This window comes from Megascapheus bottae, chromosome 30 (assembly GCF_031878675.1).
Source record: "Megascapheus bottae isolate mThoBot1 chromosome 30, mThoBot2.hap1, whole genome shotgun sequence".
Taxonomy (NCBI): Eukaryota; Metazoa; Chordata; class Mammalia; order Rodentia; family Geomyidae; genus Megascapheus; species Megascapheus bottae.
The window spans coordinates 11,616,358-11,635,836 of record NC_143538.1 but is presented as its reverse complement, the minus strand read 5'-3'; the positions used below and the strand labels follow the sequence as shown (position 1 = coordinate 11,635,836).

The following is a 19,479-nucleotide window of genomic DNA, read 5'->3' as shown; positions in this document are numbered from 1 at the left end:
GTACATTGTATTCATTGCAAATATAGCATTTCCTTAAGATAACAGAAGTTTTCATTTCCAGTGCAGCAACTTATTTCAAGTCTGAAACTTTCAAAAGAAAGTCTTCAAAAATGTGTGCTGTATTTATAGCTGGAAATATAATGTATCAAGGAGATTTTCAGATAGGAAAAGGAGGAAGAGCCAAAAGCTGACCTTTTTAGTGCTGAGTCATTTATTCAGAGGAAGAAGCAGGCACATTTTGGAAAATAATGTTATATACAGGGCCTTCAGGTAAGAAAAAGGATAGGGAAAGTAGTTAAGATAGATGCAATTGTTTTTTTTAAAGCAGTCTACTCACTGTCCAGTCCGGGATGGCTGATAGTCATTAATGAGATGGATTTGGTCAATGGAGAAGAAATGGCAGATGTACAGTAATTAAACCTCTGTTGCTTAGATCTGTGATAGGTCTATGAAGTAAAAAAAAGGTGTGGTGAAGAACAGGTGCTAAGTACATGTTCTATTATTTCTAGATAAGTACAAACTAATGATAGAAAGGGGTTCGACATATACTTCTAGTCAGACAAGCATTGGACTTTAGTCTGCCCCTGACACTTAACAGCTAGTCAACTTCTAAAACCTCACTCTGCTTTTCCAAGTCCTTCTTTCCCATCTGCAACAAGGATTCATCTTTTACAATGGTTTTATATTCCTTATTTCAAGCTTAGTCAGTGCTTAGTAAGTATCTTTTAGATCCAAGAACAAATAACTTAATTAGAAATATTGAATCACTCTAAATACCTCTCCTGCTGAGACATAGTAGCATATAATATTCCTCTGACAAGAGCTGGAAACTGAGATGCAGCAAAAAGTGTCTCAACATCCAAAGTAAAAGAGCAGTGCATCTGGAAAGCGGCCTACACTTCCCTCATTTCCTCTCCTAAGATTAGACTAGTCCACATAAACCTGGGGGCGGCTGAAACTTGGTAACTTAACTCTCTTGATGAAATTCCTAGCCGTTTCAAGCTCATGTCATTAAATCAACTGCAGAAATGACTGCTAACCATACCTAAAAGTTAGTCTGGGCATAGTGGGTCAGACTTATCATCCCAGAAATTCAAGAGCTGGAAGAAGGACTGGAGAACAAATGAACACACACACACACACACACAATCAAGTCTGGGACTGAGAAGTGGGTGGATGGGGAGAGCATGTTAGTGAACAACCCCCAAATACAATGAAATAACACTGCATCTGTGAACAGAGGTAAAACTAAACTCTCTGAAGGCTGTTGGATATTAGGGGGTAAGTAAATTAGATAAAGTAGGCCAGGGAGTTAATCTGATAAAGGTTCTATAGGTGTGTGTGTGTGTGTGTGTGTGTGTGTGTGTGTGTGCAAGAGAGAGCGGGGAGAGAGGGGGGAAGGAGAGAAACGACACAGTAAACAATGAACATATTCTTTAACAAAAACCAATGTTAGGAAGGTAAAGTAAAATATATCCCATCTGGGATGTGGGTACTAGAAAAGGGATGAATGGAGAAATGAAGGAGGGTGAACAGGGTAAAAGTACTTTTATGACCAAGTGTAAAAATACGACAGTGAACCTTGGTGAGACTAGCATGGGACAAGAAAGCAGGGATAAGGGAGAGTAATGGGGGGGGGGGTGTTAAACTGTGATCAAAGTATACTGTAAGCATATATGGACATGTCAAAATGAAACCTCCTTGCACAACCAATTAATACTCAAAAAATATAAGAAGCTATATCTAAAAAAAATAAAATTAAAAGACAACATGGGCTGGGGCGTGGCCCAAGGGGAAGAGGAAAGGAGAAAATTTAAACAAAAATCTGAAAACAGTGCTGTTCATAATGATAAGGAGCTACCCCTCCTTTTGGCTGAAAAAGCCCATTTTAGCTGCTAATCAAAATTAATTTTCACTAACCCCTTCACTTCATACTAGGGAGAACTGCCTCTCCATTAGTTACACATTTTGAAAGAGAAGCAGTGACGAATCTATTACTAACATGAACTCAATTCAGTTGGTTCAAAGGCTCCTGCTTATTTAGAACTTGTTCCTGTGTAACCATGGAATCAGACAAATAGTTGCTATGTTTCAAATACAACTGTGAGGTCTGAAAAATGACCTCAGTGAAAGGCAGAGACTTTCGACAGGAAGTTGGCTGTAGGCGACTTGTCTAGATCAGAGAGAGATACAAGCAGCTCAAATACCCAGTCTGAGGTTGAACACAAAAAGAAGAACTACAGGGACACACCACTCCAGGAAGCCTGTGCACAGCAAGCCTGTGACAGTGTTGACGTTTACCTAGAGATGCTGACTTTATCTTGAAAACTAAGCTAGAAAGCCCATTTCAAAAAGGTGTCAGTGGGACATCACTTTTTGATAGTCACCTGTCAAACTGCTGGAAATATCCATCTCAAAAAAGGTATAACACAAACAGTATAACAAAAGCTGCAATCTGCTCATATGCTTACTAAAACCTGTTAACTTCAAAGACATGAAAGAAGCAGAGGACCCACAGCCCTAACTATGGCTTTAATATCAGCTGATTAGCAGTTGTGTGGTGGTAGGCAGCCTAAGTCTCTTAAATCTGCGTGAAGCTTTGATGAATTTAAAGCATTACCTTGGTTCTAAGCCTATGACTCTATTCAGAAAGCTATGATTTTTTTTTCTTTTTTTCTTTTTTGCCAGTCCTGGGCTTAAGCTCAGGGCCTGACCACTGCCCCTGGATTTTTCTCAAGGCTACAACTCTACCACTTGAGCCTCAGCACCACTTCTGGCTTTTTCTAAGTATGTGGTACCAAGGAATCGAACCTGGGTCTTCGTGCATGCTAGGCAAGCACTCTACCACTAGGCCAAACTCCCAGCCCAGAAAGCTATGATTTTTTTTAACCCAGTTTTGCAAATGATATTCAAAGGGTTCTATATACTTGAAATACAATTTATTTCTCAAGTGTTCATGGTTATATTTGTTCTTATCAAAGCTGCATTTAGTGATAACTAAAAGTTATTGGGGGGGGGGGTTGTAAGGGGACACAGGGCTCTGCTATGTACATTAGAATAGCATGCAACTTGCAATTCTCCTGTCTCTGCTTCAGAGTACTCACCAGGATTACAAGCATACTCCACTCAGCCCAATGTTTGTAACATTACGTAATAGGCCAAGCAGAATTCAGCAACGATGAGTGGTAAAGTTCTTTTAAGCTTTCAATTTGATTTTTATTAAGCCCAATTTCCTTTTACATGAGCATAAAAGATTCACTCATTATTAAAATAATTGGCCAACATCACATCCTTATTTGATCATGTCATTGTTCTTATAGTAGGCTGCAATGAAGAAATTTCTGCAACTCACAGCTCTAGGATCCTTCTCTACAGAGTATCTATACCTTCATTTCAATAAACTGGCTGCTTTACTACTTAAAAATTTCTGCACATAATCCCCATCATCAAGTCAAAGAATAAGTTAATATTTCCTTAAATTAGAAATGTTTCATTTGATCATCTTTCCCCTGAAACTCCATCTATCCAAATTATGCATCCATGTTTTTGTTTAATTGGAAATGCTCATTTGGAGAAATGAAAAATCATCACAGAATCCTTTTAGAAATGAATGCAAAACTGCCCAGCCCAGGAGAAAGAAGGAAGAATAGGAATGAGGTAGTATACTCATAGAATTTCTACTTCTCAACTCCAAAAGTCTCCTGTGGTTGTCAAAGGTAGGCGTTGAAAAAGTAAGTAAGACTAAGAAAAAAACCCTCCACTTTTGGGGCCGGGAGTTTGGCCTAGTGGTAGAGTGCTTGCCTAGCATGAACGAAGACCCGGGTTCAATTCCTCGGTACCACATATGTAGCAAAAAGCCAGAAGTGGTGCTCTGGCTCAAATGGTAGAGCCCTCCACTTTTAAGACAGGAATACAAAAGAGCAGCAGTGTAAACTAAGGAGATTAAAACTGTGAGAAAGAGGATATAGGGGAGATAGAGGGGTAAATGTTCTCAAGAGAATTCTAGTAGGGATAAAAAGCAGAGGGAATCAAGTCATTCCTCTGACAATATGGTTGAGACAAAGCATTTTTTTTTTCCTAAGAAGGAGACTCTGGGGACATGTTTTTGCATACTGAGAAATAGAATAATGACTTGCAACAACATGTCAAGACTCATTTTTCTACAGAGGTGGTAAAGAAGGTAGTGGGTAAGGAGTAATTCAACTGAATGTTCTGGATACTTGCCCAATTTTTCCTTGATAGGATATTTAAAATATTAAACTGCTTTTAGTGGTATACTGAGCATATTATTTAATAGGCAAATAATCATAGCTACTAGCATTATCCTAACAGAGAAGCCTCCCTTGCCTCTCAGGCTTCTAATACATACAAATTCTTACTTTAGGGAATAATATTTTTCCCAAATGAGCAAAAAAATTCACTTCAGCCTTACCTGCTGGTCAAATATCCTATGTTCTCGTTGGTTTGACTCCAGATTCTCTTCTGAAAGTGACACCAGAGAGTCACGCCGCTCCTCAATACCGAAAGGATGTCTGAGCTCTTTGGAGGTGGCAGAGTTCACTTCTAGAGATGAAGATGGCTTGTTTCCAACACCATCCCCTCCTGTCAAGCCTTCCAGACTGAAACTGAACACAGAGCATGGGAGTTGTTAGTTTATTCCATTTGTAGGTCTCACCATGCTCTAATATTAGGCCTACCACCCTTCTGTCTATATGGGCACAGTGAGTAAGTACTACCTACCTTGGCCCCTAAGCTTTGGAATGCTGAGAAAGAAGAATGCATGCAAGTTTCCTTACCTTGTCAACTTCTCTAAATTTTGAACTAGCTAAAACTGTTTTCTTGGACTTTCTTTTTCCAATATGGTACACAGATGAGAACATATTTAAAATATCTTTTATATATATAATCTCATATATATGTTTTTATTCATCTAACCTTTGCCAGAATCAGCTCAGCCCAAACCAAATGTCACAGAAAAAGTATGAGCATAGTAACTTTGAGAAGCCATTTGCACATGTGTTCACTAAGTGACTTCATAGCTTTACATCTAACCATTTTATACCTGACTGTCACAATTTTATGGGTCTGCTACCACCCAGAAAGCTCTATTATCACTCTATTATCGTGAACACCTGGCCGATCAACAACTGTTGACAGGCTTCCTATTGGCTGCAGATAGGCACATGAAACATTAATAAAATTATTGCTGAGAGCTGGAGGCATGGCGCAACGGTAGAGCATCAGCTTAGAGAGGGGCCCTGGGTCGAAATTATGTACTGCATAAAAATCCCAAAACAAGGTTTGGAATTTTATATGCGGTCTTTTTTTTTTTTTCAGGTAAAGATTTTGTGGTCAGCAGAGTGAAAAGCACTTTTTACAAGCAGGAAGCTGCACAGAGAGAGGTTCGCGGTCTACCTTCCTGGGGTGGCTAACCAGAATTATTCATGTTTGAACTGCAGTGGCAATGCCTGTAAAATAAGCAAGGCCTTAGAAACAGTTGTGGGTGTCCACGTCCTCAGTCAAGGAATAGCTAGAAGCTAGGGGTAGTGTTGCAAGCCAGTCAGCACTAGCTACTTGGGAAAGTAGAGATCAAGAGGGTCAGGGCTGAGGCCAGCTTGAGGAAAAAGGAATCCTAACTCCACTCAACAGGTCAAGAATGGTGGCACACATTTAAAGGCCCCTTGGCTAAGAGGATGGTGGTCTGAGGCTGGGCCTGGGCAAAAAGCAAGACTATTTGAAAAATAACTAAAGCAAAAGAGAACTCATTGGAATGTACTTGATGGTATACTAAAGCTATTTAGTTACTTTCATTGAGGGGGGGGGAAGAAGCTATTCAGTTAATGAGTTAATGGCTATAATTAAAATCATACAGGCCAGCCCAGAAGGGTTGCTATTTAATATTCTTTTCGTTTCATCAATTACTTATGAGCTAAAGCCATATGCTTTTTTATTTTCTCTACTAGATAAGTTATACAACAAATTTGTTTTTCTTATTTCAAAATGACAATAGAAACCATGACTCACTATAATGAAATGTCTAAAACTCAAATTCAATAGCAGGGATAAGAAGAGAAGAATTTTCTGTTGTGAACTATTTGAAAAGCTTGAGAAAACCAAATCTATGTTTCCCCTAAAAATGTTTTAGTAATTAAGCTGGCCGCTTAGCTGAGAGACCATGAAACAATAATGCGGATCTCTGAAATCAGAAATCTAAGCACACCGGCAGATTAATAATGTGACAGAAATCAGTGTGTCTATTTGTTTTCTTTTGCTTTTTACTATGTTCAATTCATTCATTTAACATTCGGTAATAATAAATCATTTAACATTCGATGTAAAATGACATTAATGCATCTTATTAGTTACCTTGCTTCTCTCATTGTTTTTCTAAGAATCTTTGAATTGGAAAGACTAAAAAGAAAGAAAAGTTGGTCTACTATCCCAAAGAGACAAGTAAAACATCAACCGTACAGCTACTTGAGACAAACAAGTTGCACAAGCCATACTGTGTGGCCTGGGGTTGGTGAAGCACACAGGGAAGGCAACAGAATACCGTGCTCAGACAAAGCAGCTACTCATAAGCATGCCAGCTCAGAGAAGCCAGCTCCAAGCCAAAAGCCAGATGCCATACTTCATGGTTCCCCGTTTGGTGGCTAGATAGGTAATGATACTATACCTTCTGTAATTAAAGTCAGCACTCAGGACAGCAGAATATTGCACACCAGAGGGACACCAGCTCATACTAGATGACATCAAAGGCAGAAACAGAAATGGAGGGAGAAAAGGGGACACAAGTGTGGAATTATTTGGTTTAAAAGAAAGGACACAGTTAAGAGACAGATTTATTTAATCATCCCAAACCTTGGACTGACATAGAGAATTGAGAGTAAGAACCATGGAAAAGTTAAAACAGTTCTATTGATGTCTATCTAGATGATGTTTTGGAAAACACTATGGGAGTTACTGCCAGGCCAACTTGAAACTCAAGAATTCCAACTAGTGGTCCCTTGGCAGAGACCCTATCCCACCGTAGCTTCCTCCTTAGAAATTTCCAGAGAGGTGTTTCAAACCCCACTACTAAGACATTTAATACATTTACATCTTGGCAAAAATGACCTTGCCATAACTTAAGCCTATACTAGTGTGGGCTCCCTGAATGGCCAGTTTTCTGCATTTGTTAAATATCCATTATGGATCAATTAAACAAGACAATCTTAAATCTTAAAATCCTATAGGATTCTCAGTCAAAATTCTGCTATTAATAAAGCATGTAGCCATGGTGGCATTCCCTTGTATTGTAATAATAAGAATTCCTTCGAATTCTGTGGCACTGTGCTAATATTTATTTTAAATTTACACCTATTTTTTCACGATTAAAAAAATCCATTTGATCATCTACTCCCTTGATTATGCCAGTATAGTAGCAAAAGAAAATTTAGCAGCTGGAAAGACTAAATAAATAGAGCCAGTTTAAAGAACAAAATTGATGTGGAAAACCGTGAAGAAAGTTAAAATGAAGAATGACATACAGACAGACAGGAACAGCTTTCCCAAGGACCCAGGAAGTGACCAAATAGTCTAAGTCTGCCCCTTCTCTTCACAGCTAACTCCCCTCACAATTCAGACCATGCCAAGTGTTTAGTTCTTCAGCTGGGGGAGAGGGGAGGAGTGACACAGAATGTTGCTTTGGTTTTGAAATTCACTAAGTTCCACATTAAAGAAAATTCCTACTTTAATACTTGTTAGGATGTTTCCATTTTAAAAACATTTTTATTCTTTTGCTCAGCTGTGGAGCTTGATCTCAAGGCCTGGGCACTATCCCTGGGCTCTTTTGCTCAAGGCTAGTGCTCTACCACTTAAGCCACAGCTCCATTTCTGGTTTTCTAGCAGTTAACTGGAGGTAACAGTCTCACAGACTTTTCTGCTTGGACTGGCTTTGAATTGTGATCCTCAGATCTCAGCCTCCTGAGTAGCTAAGGATTACAGGCACGAGCCACCAGCACCCAGCTGATAAACTGTTAAATTACACACCATGGTCTTTCTACAAGAAATGTTTTACTCATCTTAATTTAAGTGGAATTGTTTATTACACTTGTACATATACACTAACTTGGAATAAATCTAGCAACTTATCACCAAGTACAAGTTTTTAGTAAGTTCATAACAAAGAAACACTGGCAAGTAACTTGAAAGGCTTTACAGACCTTCTACTGAAAAAGGTGTTTTAACATCATGTCCTCCTCTAGAACAACATCACTAAAATCGCTATCATCTGAGACCCATGAAATTATCTGAATTTAAGCTCAACTTTTTTGACCTAAAATAGGGCCTAAAAGCAAATATCCACTTGATAAAGATGAAGCAGAAAGATCAAAGCTCACTGTTTCTTGCTTCTGTACAAGATTCAGCTAAGGGGTACAAATACTTCATCACAAATATCTCTTACTACGAGAAGTATAGAATTGTAATAAAAGTTTACATTTTGTATTATTACATTTTGTATTTTCAGTAAACATAACACAGAAACACTTCACTAATGGCTTCTCAACAAGATGGAACCCTACATTTGGAAAATGTAAAGCAAATCAATATTGTTAGACTAGATAAAACCTACCAGCTTATAAATAGCTTGTTTTTAGCTTCAACATTCTTAACCTAACAAATTATAATTAATTCAAAGACTGAAATTAGCTCATACTTCTTAGTTGCTTTGTGAAATGACCCAATAATGGAATAGACGGGCTAGAACAGCTCAAGTGATAGAGAGCTTGCCTGGTAAGCATGAGGCCTTAAGTGTAAACCCCAGTACTGAAACAAACAAACAAAAACTCAACAACAACAAAAAATGAGAGAATGGAAACTGCCAGGTGGCCTGGTTGGTAATACCTTCTATCGTGTTAAAAATACTTTAGAACCTTTGTAATTCTATTTATTATTGGTGGGGGAGAGAATGATGAAGGAAGGAAAACGAAGACAGTGTAAGTGAAGGGTAGGGAAAGGAGATAAGGGGAGGGAGAAAAATAAGGAAGGAGGGGAAGATGGAAGGGGGGTTGGTTTCCATAGGTACAACATGAAAAAAGGTCTCAAATTCTCCTAGAAAAAGTTGGGAGAGAGGCTACTGTCAAAAGTTATCCAAACAAATAAATACTAGAAAAAATATTTTCTTTAATTTAAAAGATAAAACAAAAAGCTTTAAAGAAACTATTTCATCTGGAATGGATATAACCACAAGCAATTAACAAGCGCCTATGTTTTGTTAGCCCAAGTGAGAAACATTGCTTAAAATTAGATCGTCCAATCGTGGTAAGCAGAAGGAGATGACTGTTAGTATATGCTCAGAGGCAACGTGTTAGTCCATGATTTCGTGAACTCTGTACCTTCTTCTATGAATGGGCGGTCTTCTGACCACATCCCCAAGAACACGCACTGAACTGAAAATGAATGGTGGAAGAGGTCAGTGATGCCAGTGAAACAAAATGCGATTTAAATGTATGACCCATACAGACACCTTAATGGAGGAGAAACAATTCCCAAAGACAAACAGCACAGGAGGAGAGAGGTGGAAGGAATGTGAAATGACAAGAGTAATCAGAATCAAAATAACCTCTGTGGAGGACCACATTGATCCCTCCTTGCTCCAAAGAGCTAATCCAATGTGCAAGTTGTGGAATTTATTAACTTAATAGGATTAGAAAAAAATGCCATTCAAAACTTTAAAAGGTTTTCCTCAGACTCTGAAATCTAGGTTACACTGTACAAGAAATAGAAGAATGGGGGCCAGGAGTTTGGCCTAGTGGTAGAGTGCTTGCCTAGCATGCACGAAGACCCGGGTTCAATGCCTCGGTGCCTCAGTGCCATATATATAGAAAAAAGCTGGAAGTGGTGCTGTGGCTCGAGTGGTAGTGCTCTAGCCTTGAGAAAACCCAAGGATAGTGCTCAGGCCCTGAGTTCAAGCCTCAGGACTGGCAAAAAAATAAAAATAAAAAGAAATAGAAGAATAGAGTGCCAGCCAACGCTCAGAGTGAGCATAACCCTTAGTTGAAGCACTAGTGCCACCAAACCAAATTAACACATAAAATAAGCTCTCCTTCCCTCCAGCTGTTTGTTGTTCATCATCTAAAACAAGGGTGTCCTATCCTGAAGTTTCCCTTATTCAGGAAGAGAATTTTGATCAGTCGTGCTTGAACTCAGTGCCTGGGTGCTGTCTCTAAGCTTTTTCACTCAAGGCTCTGCCACTTTGAGCCACAACTCCACTTCTGGTTTTCTGGTGGTTCATTAGATATAAGAGTGACACAGACTTTCCTGCCTGGGCCAGCTGTGAACCAAAATGCTCAGATCCCAGCCTCCTGAGTAGCTAGGATTACAGGCATGAGCTACCAACACCTGACTTGTATTTCTATTTTCTATTACTGCGACTGCTTTAAAAAAAAAAAAAAGCAACATGTATAAAACTGGGCCAAAAATCCTATAGGACTTGGTTTTAATATAACCTAGGATTTCAAATGTCTATAAGACAACATGGCAAAATAACACTGCTTAAAAAAACACAAAAACAAAAACAAAACAATACTTGTGCCACAAAATGATACAGGGTTGTAGGAAAAGAATTTGACTAAGACCAGAGTACTAACCATGAGTAAATAATGTAAATTATTTGCACTAGTCTTATAATGTATCAAAAAGGAGTCTGAAAAATTAGCAACTTAGGAAAGTGTAGTGTAGTGTTGTGGGCCAGCTCCATGACATAGCATTTGTCTTGTTGATCTCCATCTCCAGAACCTAGAACAGTGCCTCACACTCAGTATATACTGGCTGATACATGAGTGAGCAAACTGGACTGGATCACATATTCTTTGAGCTACCTCTCCTTATGGAAGCAGCTCTGGAATAAGTCTACCATCAAAGATATTAGCAGACCTCTACAGTTAACACTACGTGCCTAAGTTCATCTGGGCAGTCAGTGATCAGAAAGTAAATTCAATTCTTGCTGCCAAAATGAAGGCCTGAGGGCGGGGCCATATTTGTAAAAGTTCTCAAGACTGTAGGACATGTGAGAAAATACCAACATTTTTGTGGTCCACTGTGAGTCTTAAGCTCTTTTGAGAAATAAATGTCAACAATTTAGACTTAACAAAACTTTCTTCATCAGAAACAGCTTACTTCTCAAAACACACTTTGAATTCTTAGATGTGTTAAGACTGTTAAGACTTCATATTTATTTCTTAATTTAAAAACTGACATGAAACTATTCCCCCTCCCATAGTCATGGATTTCAATAATTATTCTAGCAGGAATAAATAGTACCATGGATTAAATAGTCACTATCTAACAGTCATGCTTAATTATTACAAATGTATGGGAAGGCAGGAATTTGCAGATGAGAAAACTAAGCTCAAGGGTGGTCAGGTAACTCACCCAAAGCCTATACTATCACATACAAGTCACAGAGTTGGAGACTGAACAGACTTCTTTCTAATTTCAAGACCTATATTATTTCTTCTCTTAAAATCTTTTTACCAACAACAGTGCCAAGTAAGGAACACCTCAAAAGGAAGCACAGAGATGTTAAATGAATGTGTCTCACCTGCGCTGGTTCATTTCTGCATCGCTGGCAGCATTCTTCCCAGGACCCCAGCTGTGCCTCCGGAAAGGGGACAGGGAGCGCATGGAGCTCCTCAGAATGGAGCAGCTGGCAGGAACTTCTGTGATGCTGTCCATCTCCTCCTCTTCCGCCTCACCGGAGCCAGTAGGCTCATTCTCACTCTCTCGACCCTCCATCCCCATCCCTGGGCTGTAGAAGCCATTGGGGCTTTGGTGATCCCTGGGTTTGCTGAGTTTTGAAGCCTGGGGGAGGGACCCATCACTGCCATGAGGAGAATGTCGATCCAGAGAAGCTGTGTCATCCGTGGAAGAACTGGAGCCCGTGGTATCACAGACCAACTGTTCCTCCTCAGGCTGCAATGGGAGAAAGCACATCTGGCTGAAACTGCAGAAGCAAGCAGATACCCTCAGTTATTCCAGACTAAGCCAAAAGGGTCTAAGATGGGCAAGAGCAATAGCTGGAATTCAAGCTGAGATTCAGATCACCCCTTTGGACTCTAGTATAAGACAACACAAGGAATGACAATGGCCTGTTATCTTATTGGAGGTGCTATTTTAGAAGGCATATCTTATTTTTCTTCTAGAGGAAACCATCACCTGAAACAAAGGAAGCTATGATTAGTCTGGTGGGGGGGGTGGGGAAGAGGGTTTTGCCATATGAAACTAAATTCCTATTACACTACTCTTGATTTTTTTGGAAAGGTTTTAACTGAAACAAAGTAGCTTATGCAAGTACAAATATGATACAGTGACCCTAATATTCCAAAGCCAAGCACATGGATATTTTTAAGTACCCTTTTGAAAAATGCTCAACAACTTATGATCCCACCTAAATTCTCCCACAGTTTCTAAATGGGAAAAAGCTAGCATTTCTCAATTCACTGGTAATGAAGTCTTTCATAAAGTAACAATGTTCTTTCCTGACCAATCTGTAGACCCTAGTATGAACGTTGGTCCTAGTAGCCTGTCACCAAATACACACAATATGATGGTTCACCAAATAAACTATGAAGAGTGGTAGGTACTACTTTTTTTTTTTAATTTAAGGTTTTTATATTTATTTATTTATTTTTTTTTTTTTGCCAGTCCTGGGCTTGAGCTCAGGGCCTGAGCACTGTCCTTGGACTTTCTCAAGGCTAGAGCTCTACCACTTGAGCCTCAGCACCACTTCCAGCTTTTTTCTATGTATGTGGTACCGAGGAATCGAACCCGGGTCTCCATGCATGCTAGGCAAGCACTTTAACCACTAGGCCAAACTCCCGGCCCCAGGTAGGTACTACTTTTAAATACAATTATTGACTGTTCTTTTTATGTCACCAAAGGACTGGAGTAGCCACCCTAAAAGATTACTATTCACAGCGTTGCCCTCCAGAGAAGAAAAGTGTCAATGGTCATAAATAAAACTTCAGAGGACAATTCTACAATGTCTTAGCTTTCTCACTCTATGGGGTCGAGGTCCTCTCCTCAAAATATGTGTCCCTCTCTCTAGGAGACCTTATTTGGAAATAGGTCTTTGTAGATATAATCGGTTAAGATGAAGTCATGGGCCCAGACCAAATGTGAGTGGATCTCCTCATAAGAGAAATGAGACCGAAAACAAAGAAATTTGTGGGCAAACATCATGTGACAAGTGAAAAAGAGATCTGGGCAACCCAAGGAGTGCAGCAAGCACCAGAAACCGGCAGAGAAGCCAACAATGAGATAACACTAGCCCTTAAATTTCATTCATTTACTCACCAAGCACTTATTACTGATATCATACACAGGGCCTCCTGTGCATGTTGGGAAAATGCTCACACTTTAAGCCCCTAACACATACCACAATTATTGAATGCACTACTGTGCAAGAGTTTATGTAAGAACCTGAAGGGCCTGATCAGAGTGGTTGGCATGTGACTACTTACTGCTTCTTTCCTTAGTGAGTGATTCACTTAAAAAAAAAATTATTTTATGGTGCTAATCTACGGAAAAGAAAGACCTTAGAAAATGTTCTTAAGAATAAAGACTGCTCATAGCGTCTACTATACAGTCACATTTACCAGAGGGAGCACAAACAAGACGAAGGGGAAAAGTTCACGAGAAGCAGCTGCTGTTTAAAAAAAAGAATACTCTGTCAGGCTGAAGTTAAACAAATGGCTGCAGGAAGTGACCTCATGCTTCACTGGTAGTTCACAGAAAAGGATGTTGCAATGGCTCCCCTGCCAATTATTATTATTATTATTATTAATTATATTTAAAGAGAATGGGGGAAAGGAGGGGCAGGCCTGAGAAGAAAGAAACACAACTGGTACTAACATTCTGTTACTGTGTAGCACATGCATGGGCGGATGGCATATGTAGAAGAATTTTAAGAAAGCCGCTAATAGCCTGTGCTTCAATATAAATTACAGGCATTCAGGAGACTGTGAGAGGGTAGCAACAGAAGAAACAAAACGTCAACAGATTTTAAAGTCAAGCCGCGGTGCAAATCTCAAGCTCTTTACTCGGGCACCCAGTAATTTTTACTGATAACAGCATCTACTATCCTCAAAGATACGAGGCAGATAAAACCTTACGCCTGTCAAGGTTCCAAGACAAGGAAATAAACCCAGCATAGAAGAAATGTATTGTGGTGCCCTGTGTGTACTATGCACTCTGCCACTGTTAGTCTTGTTTCTTTTTTTCCTTTCCAAAGTAGCAAGCCCTTCAGGTTGTTTTGTTTTGGTTAAATGCTAGAGAGAACATTGATTACAGAGCCCTTCCACCACCCACTACTTTAGTAGAGTGCAAATACTAAGGAAAGCTGCTCCCTCCTACACCCATTAAGGGGCAGAAGTGCCTTGGGCTGCCTGGCTGTCCCGAGGCCCTCTTTTAGGAAATGTAGGTACAAGTGTATTTGGCACATTTGAGTAAAATACAGAAAATTGTACTTTTTCTTAGGTAGACAAACCTTTCAATTAGTGACCAGAAATAATTAGCAGTCTGCAAAGACACCTCAGAAGTAAGCAAACAAGTATTTTCTTTATGAGGATGACTTTCTTAATGCCATTATGACTTTCAAACATAAATATGTTTAATAACTCTCCAGGTACCCATCACCCATTATGAAGAGCCCTCTTAAGTTTAAATCAGGTATCTAGAAAGGCCCGATCTAATCTGTTCTTCTCAGTTAAAAGCAATGTTTGTAGAGAGGTGTGTCTTCACAACGCTACATATACCCTCGGGAAGAATAGATGTCCTCACAAGTAAAACCTCAAAGGCTCAGTGCAAATCACCACCCAATATTCTAAGATTTAAAAATGAACAAACACACACATTGCCAAGTTAACCTCAGAGAAGGGAAGATCTTTCTTATGTGTGAATATTTCACTTCAGACAACCCCAGGTTGCCTGAGCAACTATGGGGAAACAATGGAGACAAAGAGCAAGGCGCAGAGGGAAGATGAAGACTAGGGAAAGAACACTTGGCTCACTCACAGAGGCTTCAGTGCTCCAGACCACAGCTCTACAACCTCATGCCATCATCCCCACACCTTCCGTTCTAAACACTGGATGACGACCCAGTCCCTTGGACAACGTAATCACCCACTAATACAACTGCTCTCCCCACTTCTTCAATGTCATCAGAAAATCCACAGGAAGAGTCTTCACAGCTGCCACAACGTCTCTGCCCCTTCTACCCCTTGCTATTAAGAAAACCACTTGTGGCGCATAAATAAGTACAATCTACAGGCTTGCCTGTGGGAAAGCCCTCTATTCATCTTAGGAGACAAAACAGAACTTGCTTCGAGGAGAAACACACAAAGCCAAAGGAAGCCCAGGTCCCTGTCCTCTATTTCCTTTGCCTCAAATTATATGGATACATGAGCTGATTCACATGTATGGGGCTTTCACTAGAAGCTTGGGTTTCTGAGCAGAGATCTAGAAAGTTCCAATTAAGCAGGTTGGATGGAAAGCAATGATATCACCAGGCTCAGCAGTATGCTTCAGGCCCCAACACATTAATCAGAAATGACTCTCTGGTTAGTTTATACACATGACATCATTGAGTCTGAGCTGCGGTCCCTTCCTGCCCACTGAAGTGTTTCACTGTCATCTGACTTAAAGGAACTTCATTCTAAAGGAACTTCCTTGACTTAAACTTCAATGGAAGCTTTAGAACTTCAGGAACCAGTCATGATGTTGCAGAAAATAAATTTTGCCAATGCCTCTCATTTAAGCCCTAGCAATCTGTGGTTTCTTTCTTTAAAAAGTCCATTCTTACACATTCTTGATTGCAAATGCAAACTACATGGCTAGCTACACATATAAGGGAAATCAAGCTGCCTTGGGAAAAGAGTTAAGGGATGCCAACTGAGTACATGACAGTCAAGGAAGAAGAATAAAGGAGGCGCTGCCAAACCTTTGAGAAGATAATGCTGTCCATCTCATCGCTGGGTGAATGGAAGAGGTCAGGGTCACTCCCAGATTCCCTCTGAAGTACAGCTTGTTGTGAAGCACACTCCCCACCTAGCCCAACAGCCAAGAAGTTCTCACACTCTGGGAAAGAAAATTTATGCAATCAACACTTTTTTAAAAGTTCACTTTCTTTTCACACAAGGTCATAATACTCTTCTCTCTCTTGCCTTTTTTCCTCTCTCCCCTTTCTTTCCCTTCTTTTTCTTTAAAAAAAAAAAAAAGGAAGTTAGAAAGAACATAGCCAAATTAAAGGTTTTCAGATGTGCTATTTCAATAAGATACTCATGAGTTTTTAATGCAGAGAAAGACAAAATGATGGTTTGGAACTATATTCTACCCAAATGGGAATGCTTTCTTTCTGATAATTAAGAGTTTTGTCTTTTGATTTATAGAAAATTATGAAAGGTGATTGGTGGCCAATTTCTGTTTTGAGGTTTTAGCTGTTATTAGAAACTTATTACTTTTTAAAATTAATGATACAAAGTCCAAAGTGACACAGTCACAAAAAGTAGTGATATGGAACACTGGATAGATTTTTTTAAAAAGGCCCAATCAGTGCATTAAACATAGAGGTTCTAGTTCTATTGAGAAATGAAGGAAATAGTGGACATTTTTTCAATCCCTAAATAGATACTAACATTGGAAGAGCAATATACCACAGTAGAAAAATGCATCATCTGCCATGCATTCGTGGCTCACACCCATAATCCTAGCTTCTCAGGGGACCGAGATCTGAAGATCACGGTTCAAAGCCAGCTTGGACACTAAAATCCGTGACATTCTTACCTTCAATGAACCACCAGAAAACCAGAAGTGGTACTGTGGCTCAAGTGGTAGAGCAGTAACCTTGACCTGAAGAGCTAAGGGACAGCACCCAAGCCCCACGACTGACTAAAAAAACCCATCATCTGCATTTGGCTAGGTATAGAAATATTTTTCAACAAAAAGAGGTGTTCAGTATGTGTTATATGTTGCATGTGCATGATTTAAAATCCTGGGGTTGAAATGAACATATTAAGAGATAATGCCATCATGGAATCATATACAGAATGCCATAGGAAATGAGGTAGGACCAGTGGATTAACCTGAATATCATCCACTTAAAAAAAAAAAAATTCCCAACTGTTAGTTCAATGGAAACAGTCTTGACCTTTGAAAAATGGAAAGAAATGTATGGTATCCTAGATTGTCTTTATCCCCCAGACTATACAGAGTATTTATTAACTAGACGGAGTTGGTAGATTTGTGATTTTTCTATTCTTTCCCCTTTCCTACTTGGAAAAAATCAAAAGCTTCATTCTGTGGCTGAGAGGAAAACAGGGAGGCTGGCCAAAAACAGAAAAGGCTGTCACAGCAACCACTGAGCAGCTAGCTGTCCAGCTGGCAGCCTAGCAGACCACGTCCAATTCCTACTAAGCTAGTCTCACAAATTCAGCCATGATAGAAATATCTCGTCCCAAAAGTAAATCTAAACCAGTACAAGAGACCACAGAGGAGTCTGGGAGAAGGAGAAACTATATCATGCAGATGAGATTGACTATTGGGTTACCGTATCACCACACCTAACATTTTGGGGTCTCATTAACTTTTGCCTGTTTGGGGCTGTTTTAGCCTCAAACAGTGACTCTCCTATCTCTACCTTCTGAGTAGCTAAGGCATAAAGCCTCACTGCCAGGCCTGACTTGTTAGGACAAAGATCCTAGGCCAAGAAGTAATTTAATCTTGTGTAGGTCTCCGTTTCCCTATGAGAGAAATGGGATGATTATAACCTCCCAAAGATCTGTACTGACAATAATACTTTGTTATATATAGTAACCAGAACTCTGTTCCTCAGCATGTAACAGGTATGTAACACATATGCTTAATGAAGTTGGGTTTTATTAATCTTTAATGTGTGATTCTTTAAAAATGTAGAAGGCAGCCAGGTGTGGTGGTTCACGTCACCTAGCTACTCAGGATGCTGAGATCTGAGGATCACAATTCAAAGCCAGCCAGGCACTAAAGATCATGAGACTCTCCAATTAATCACCAGAAAACAGGAAGTGGCATTGAGGCTCAAGGAGTAGGGCAACAGCTTTGAGCTAAAGGGCTCAGGGACAGCGCCCAGACCCAGAGTTCAAGCCCCATGACCACAAAAAAAAAAGCGCAGAAGGCAAAAACCTGAAGGCAGGCACTGGTGGGGACATGGCCTATTTTAGCACTTTAAACGCAGTAGAACCATCACTTTTGAAGATGTTCACTAGTCATCTGTGCTTTGAATTATAATAGTTATTTACCAAATAATGATGCTTAGTCCTTAACATGCATTTGGATAATTTTGCCAGATTAAAAAACCTGTACCATTTAAACAGAGCACCAGATACCTTTACAGATGATTAATAAATTATAAAGCCACATATATAATCTCTCTGTATAACTATTAAAAGACAATTTAAAAAATTTGAGCCACATATGAAGTCTGTTACTACTAAAGTAAAATGAAAGAAACTATTCTTGTGCTTATCTTCAATTGTGAAAACAAATGCTTACAAACCCAGATCATACCTATCCCTTTCTCTGACTCCTGTGTAGTGTGCTCCAGAAGGGCAGATCTCCAAATCAAACCATCAGTTTCCAGGAAACAAGGTATTTTAGATCCAGCTGGTCAAGCCAATTAGAAAAATGGACAGGGAAAATTTCTGCTCACCTGGACTCTGTGCAGAAGCCAAGAGTGAAGATGCACCGGAGCACGGCGCTATGGAACACCAGCTTTCTCGATTGATCTAGAAGGAGAAGGAAAAAAAAAAAAACCAAAACATCACTTTAGACAGTGAAGTAATGTGAAAAAATGTCATTAAGTCTGAAATTACGTACTGCCTCCTTTCTCTTTAATACTTCAAAGCTCTCTGAGAAGGCTGACGATGTGCAACAGGGAAAGATATGCAGTCCAGTGGTAAAGTTAACATACAAAAATAATCAAATATTAAAACACATATTTGATGTCCTAGTTTGTAAGTTAAAATATATTATTGTGAAATAAATTTCTCTAACAGTAAAAGATATGAGATCAGGACTATCTAGACTAGAATTATCTAGACTGACAAAATAAAATTAAAATGAAATTTCTCTTAATAACTAATAACAATTATCCTCAGTGGTTCTAGAGGAAAATTAAAAATGGCTTGGACCCTAAGGGCTATATCCATATTCCTTTACAAGACTCTTCCCTCTCCAACCCCCTGCAAAAAAAAAACTGAGGCCAAAGGAGGTAAAATAACTGGATGAAAGTAATAGTTATACAAGATTCAAAAAGAAAGTTACGATCTGATATTTACTCCTGCTTTAATATGATACTCCTTACCTACCCTGACAAGTGTCTTTTTATTCTTTATTTTGTCTTAACAGTAATTGTTAAGCATGTTAATACTCTCATTAAATTGAGTAAGTCTAGCAAAGTATACT

At 39.3% G+C, this 19,479-nt stretch overlaps 1 protein-coding gene across 2 annotated transcripts in view; it reads right to left on the bottom strand.

The window, feature by feature from the left end:
• Akap13 (A-kinase anchoring protein 13) overlaps positions 1–19,479 on the bottom strand; it is a 149,452-nt gene that overhangs the window by 35,609 nt on the left and 94,364 nt on the right. The window contains exons 9-15 of one of the 2 annotated variants that reach the window (XM_090321513.1): positions 18,725–18,800; positions 15,983–16,119; positions 11,585–11,955; positions 9,378–9,431; positions 6,677–6,742; positions 4,433–4,625; positions 338–446 (exon numbers count right to left, since the gene is read on the bottom strand). In XM_090321513.1, coding sequence (XP_090177639.1) covers positions 338–446; positions 4,433–4,625; positions 6,677–6,742; positions 9,378–9,431; positions 11,585–11,955; positions 15,983–16,119; positions 18,725–18,800 — 1,006 coding nt within the window. The remainder of the gene's footprint in view (positions 1–337; positions 447–4,432; positions 4,626–6,676; positions 6,743–9,377; positions 9,432–11,584; positions 11,956–15,982; positions 16,120–18,724; positions 18,801–19,479) is intronic. The other variant, XM_090321515.1, reaches the window with a different exon arrangement.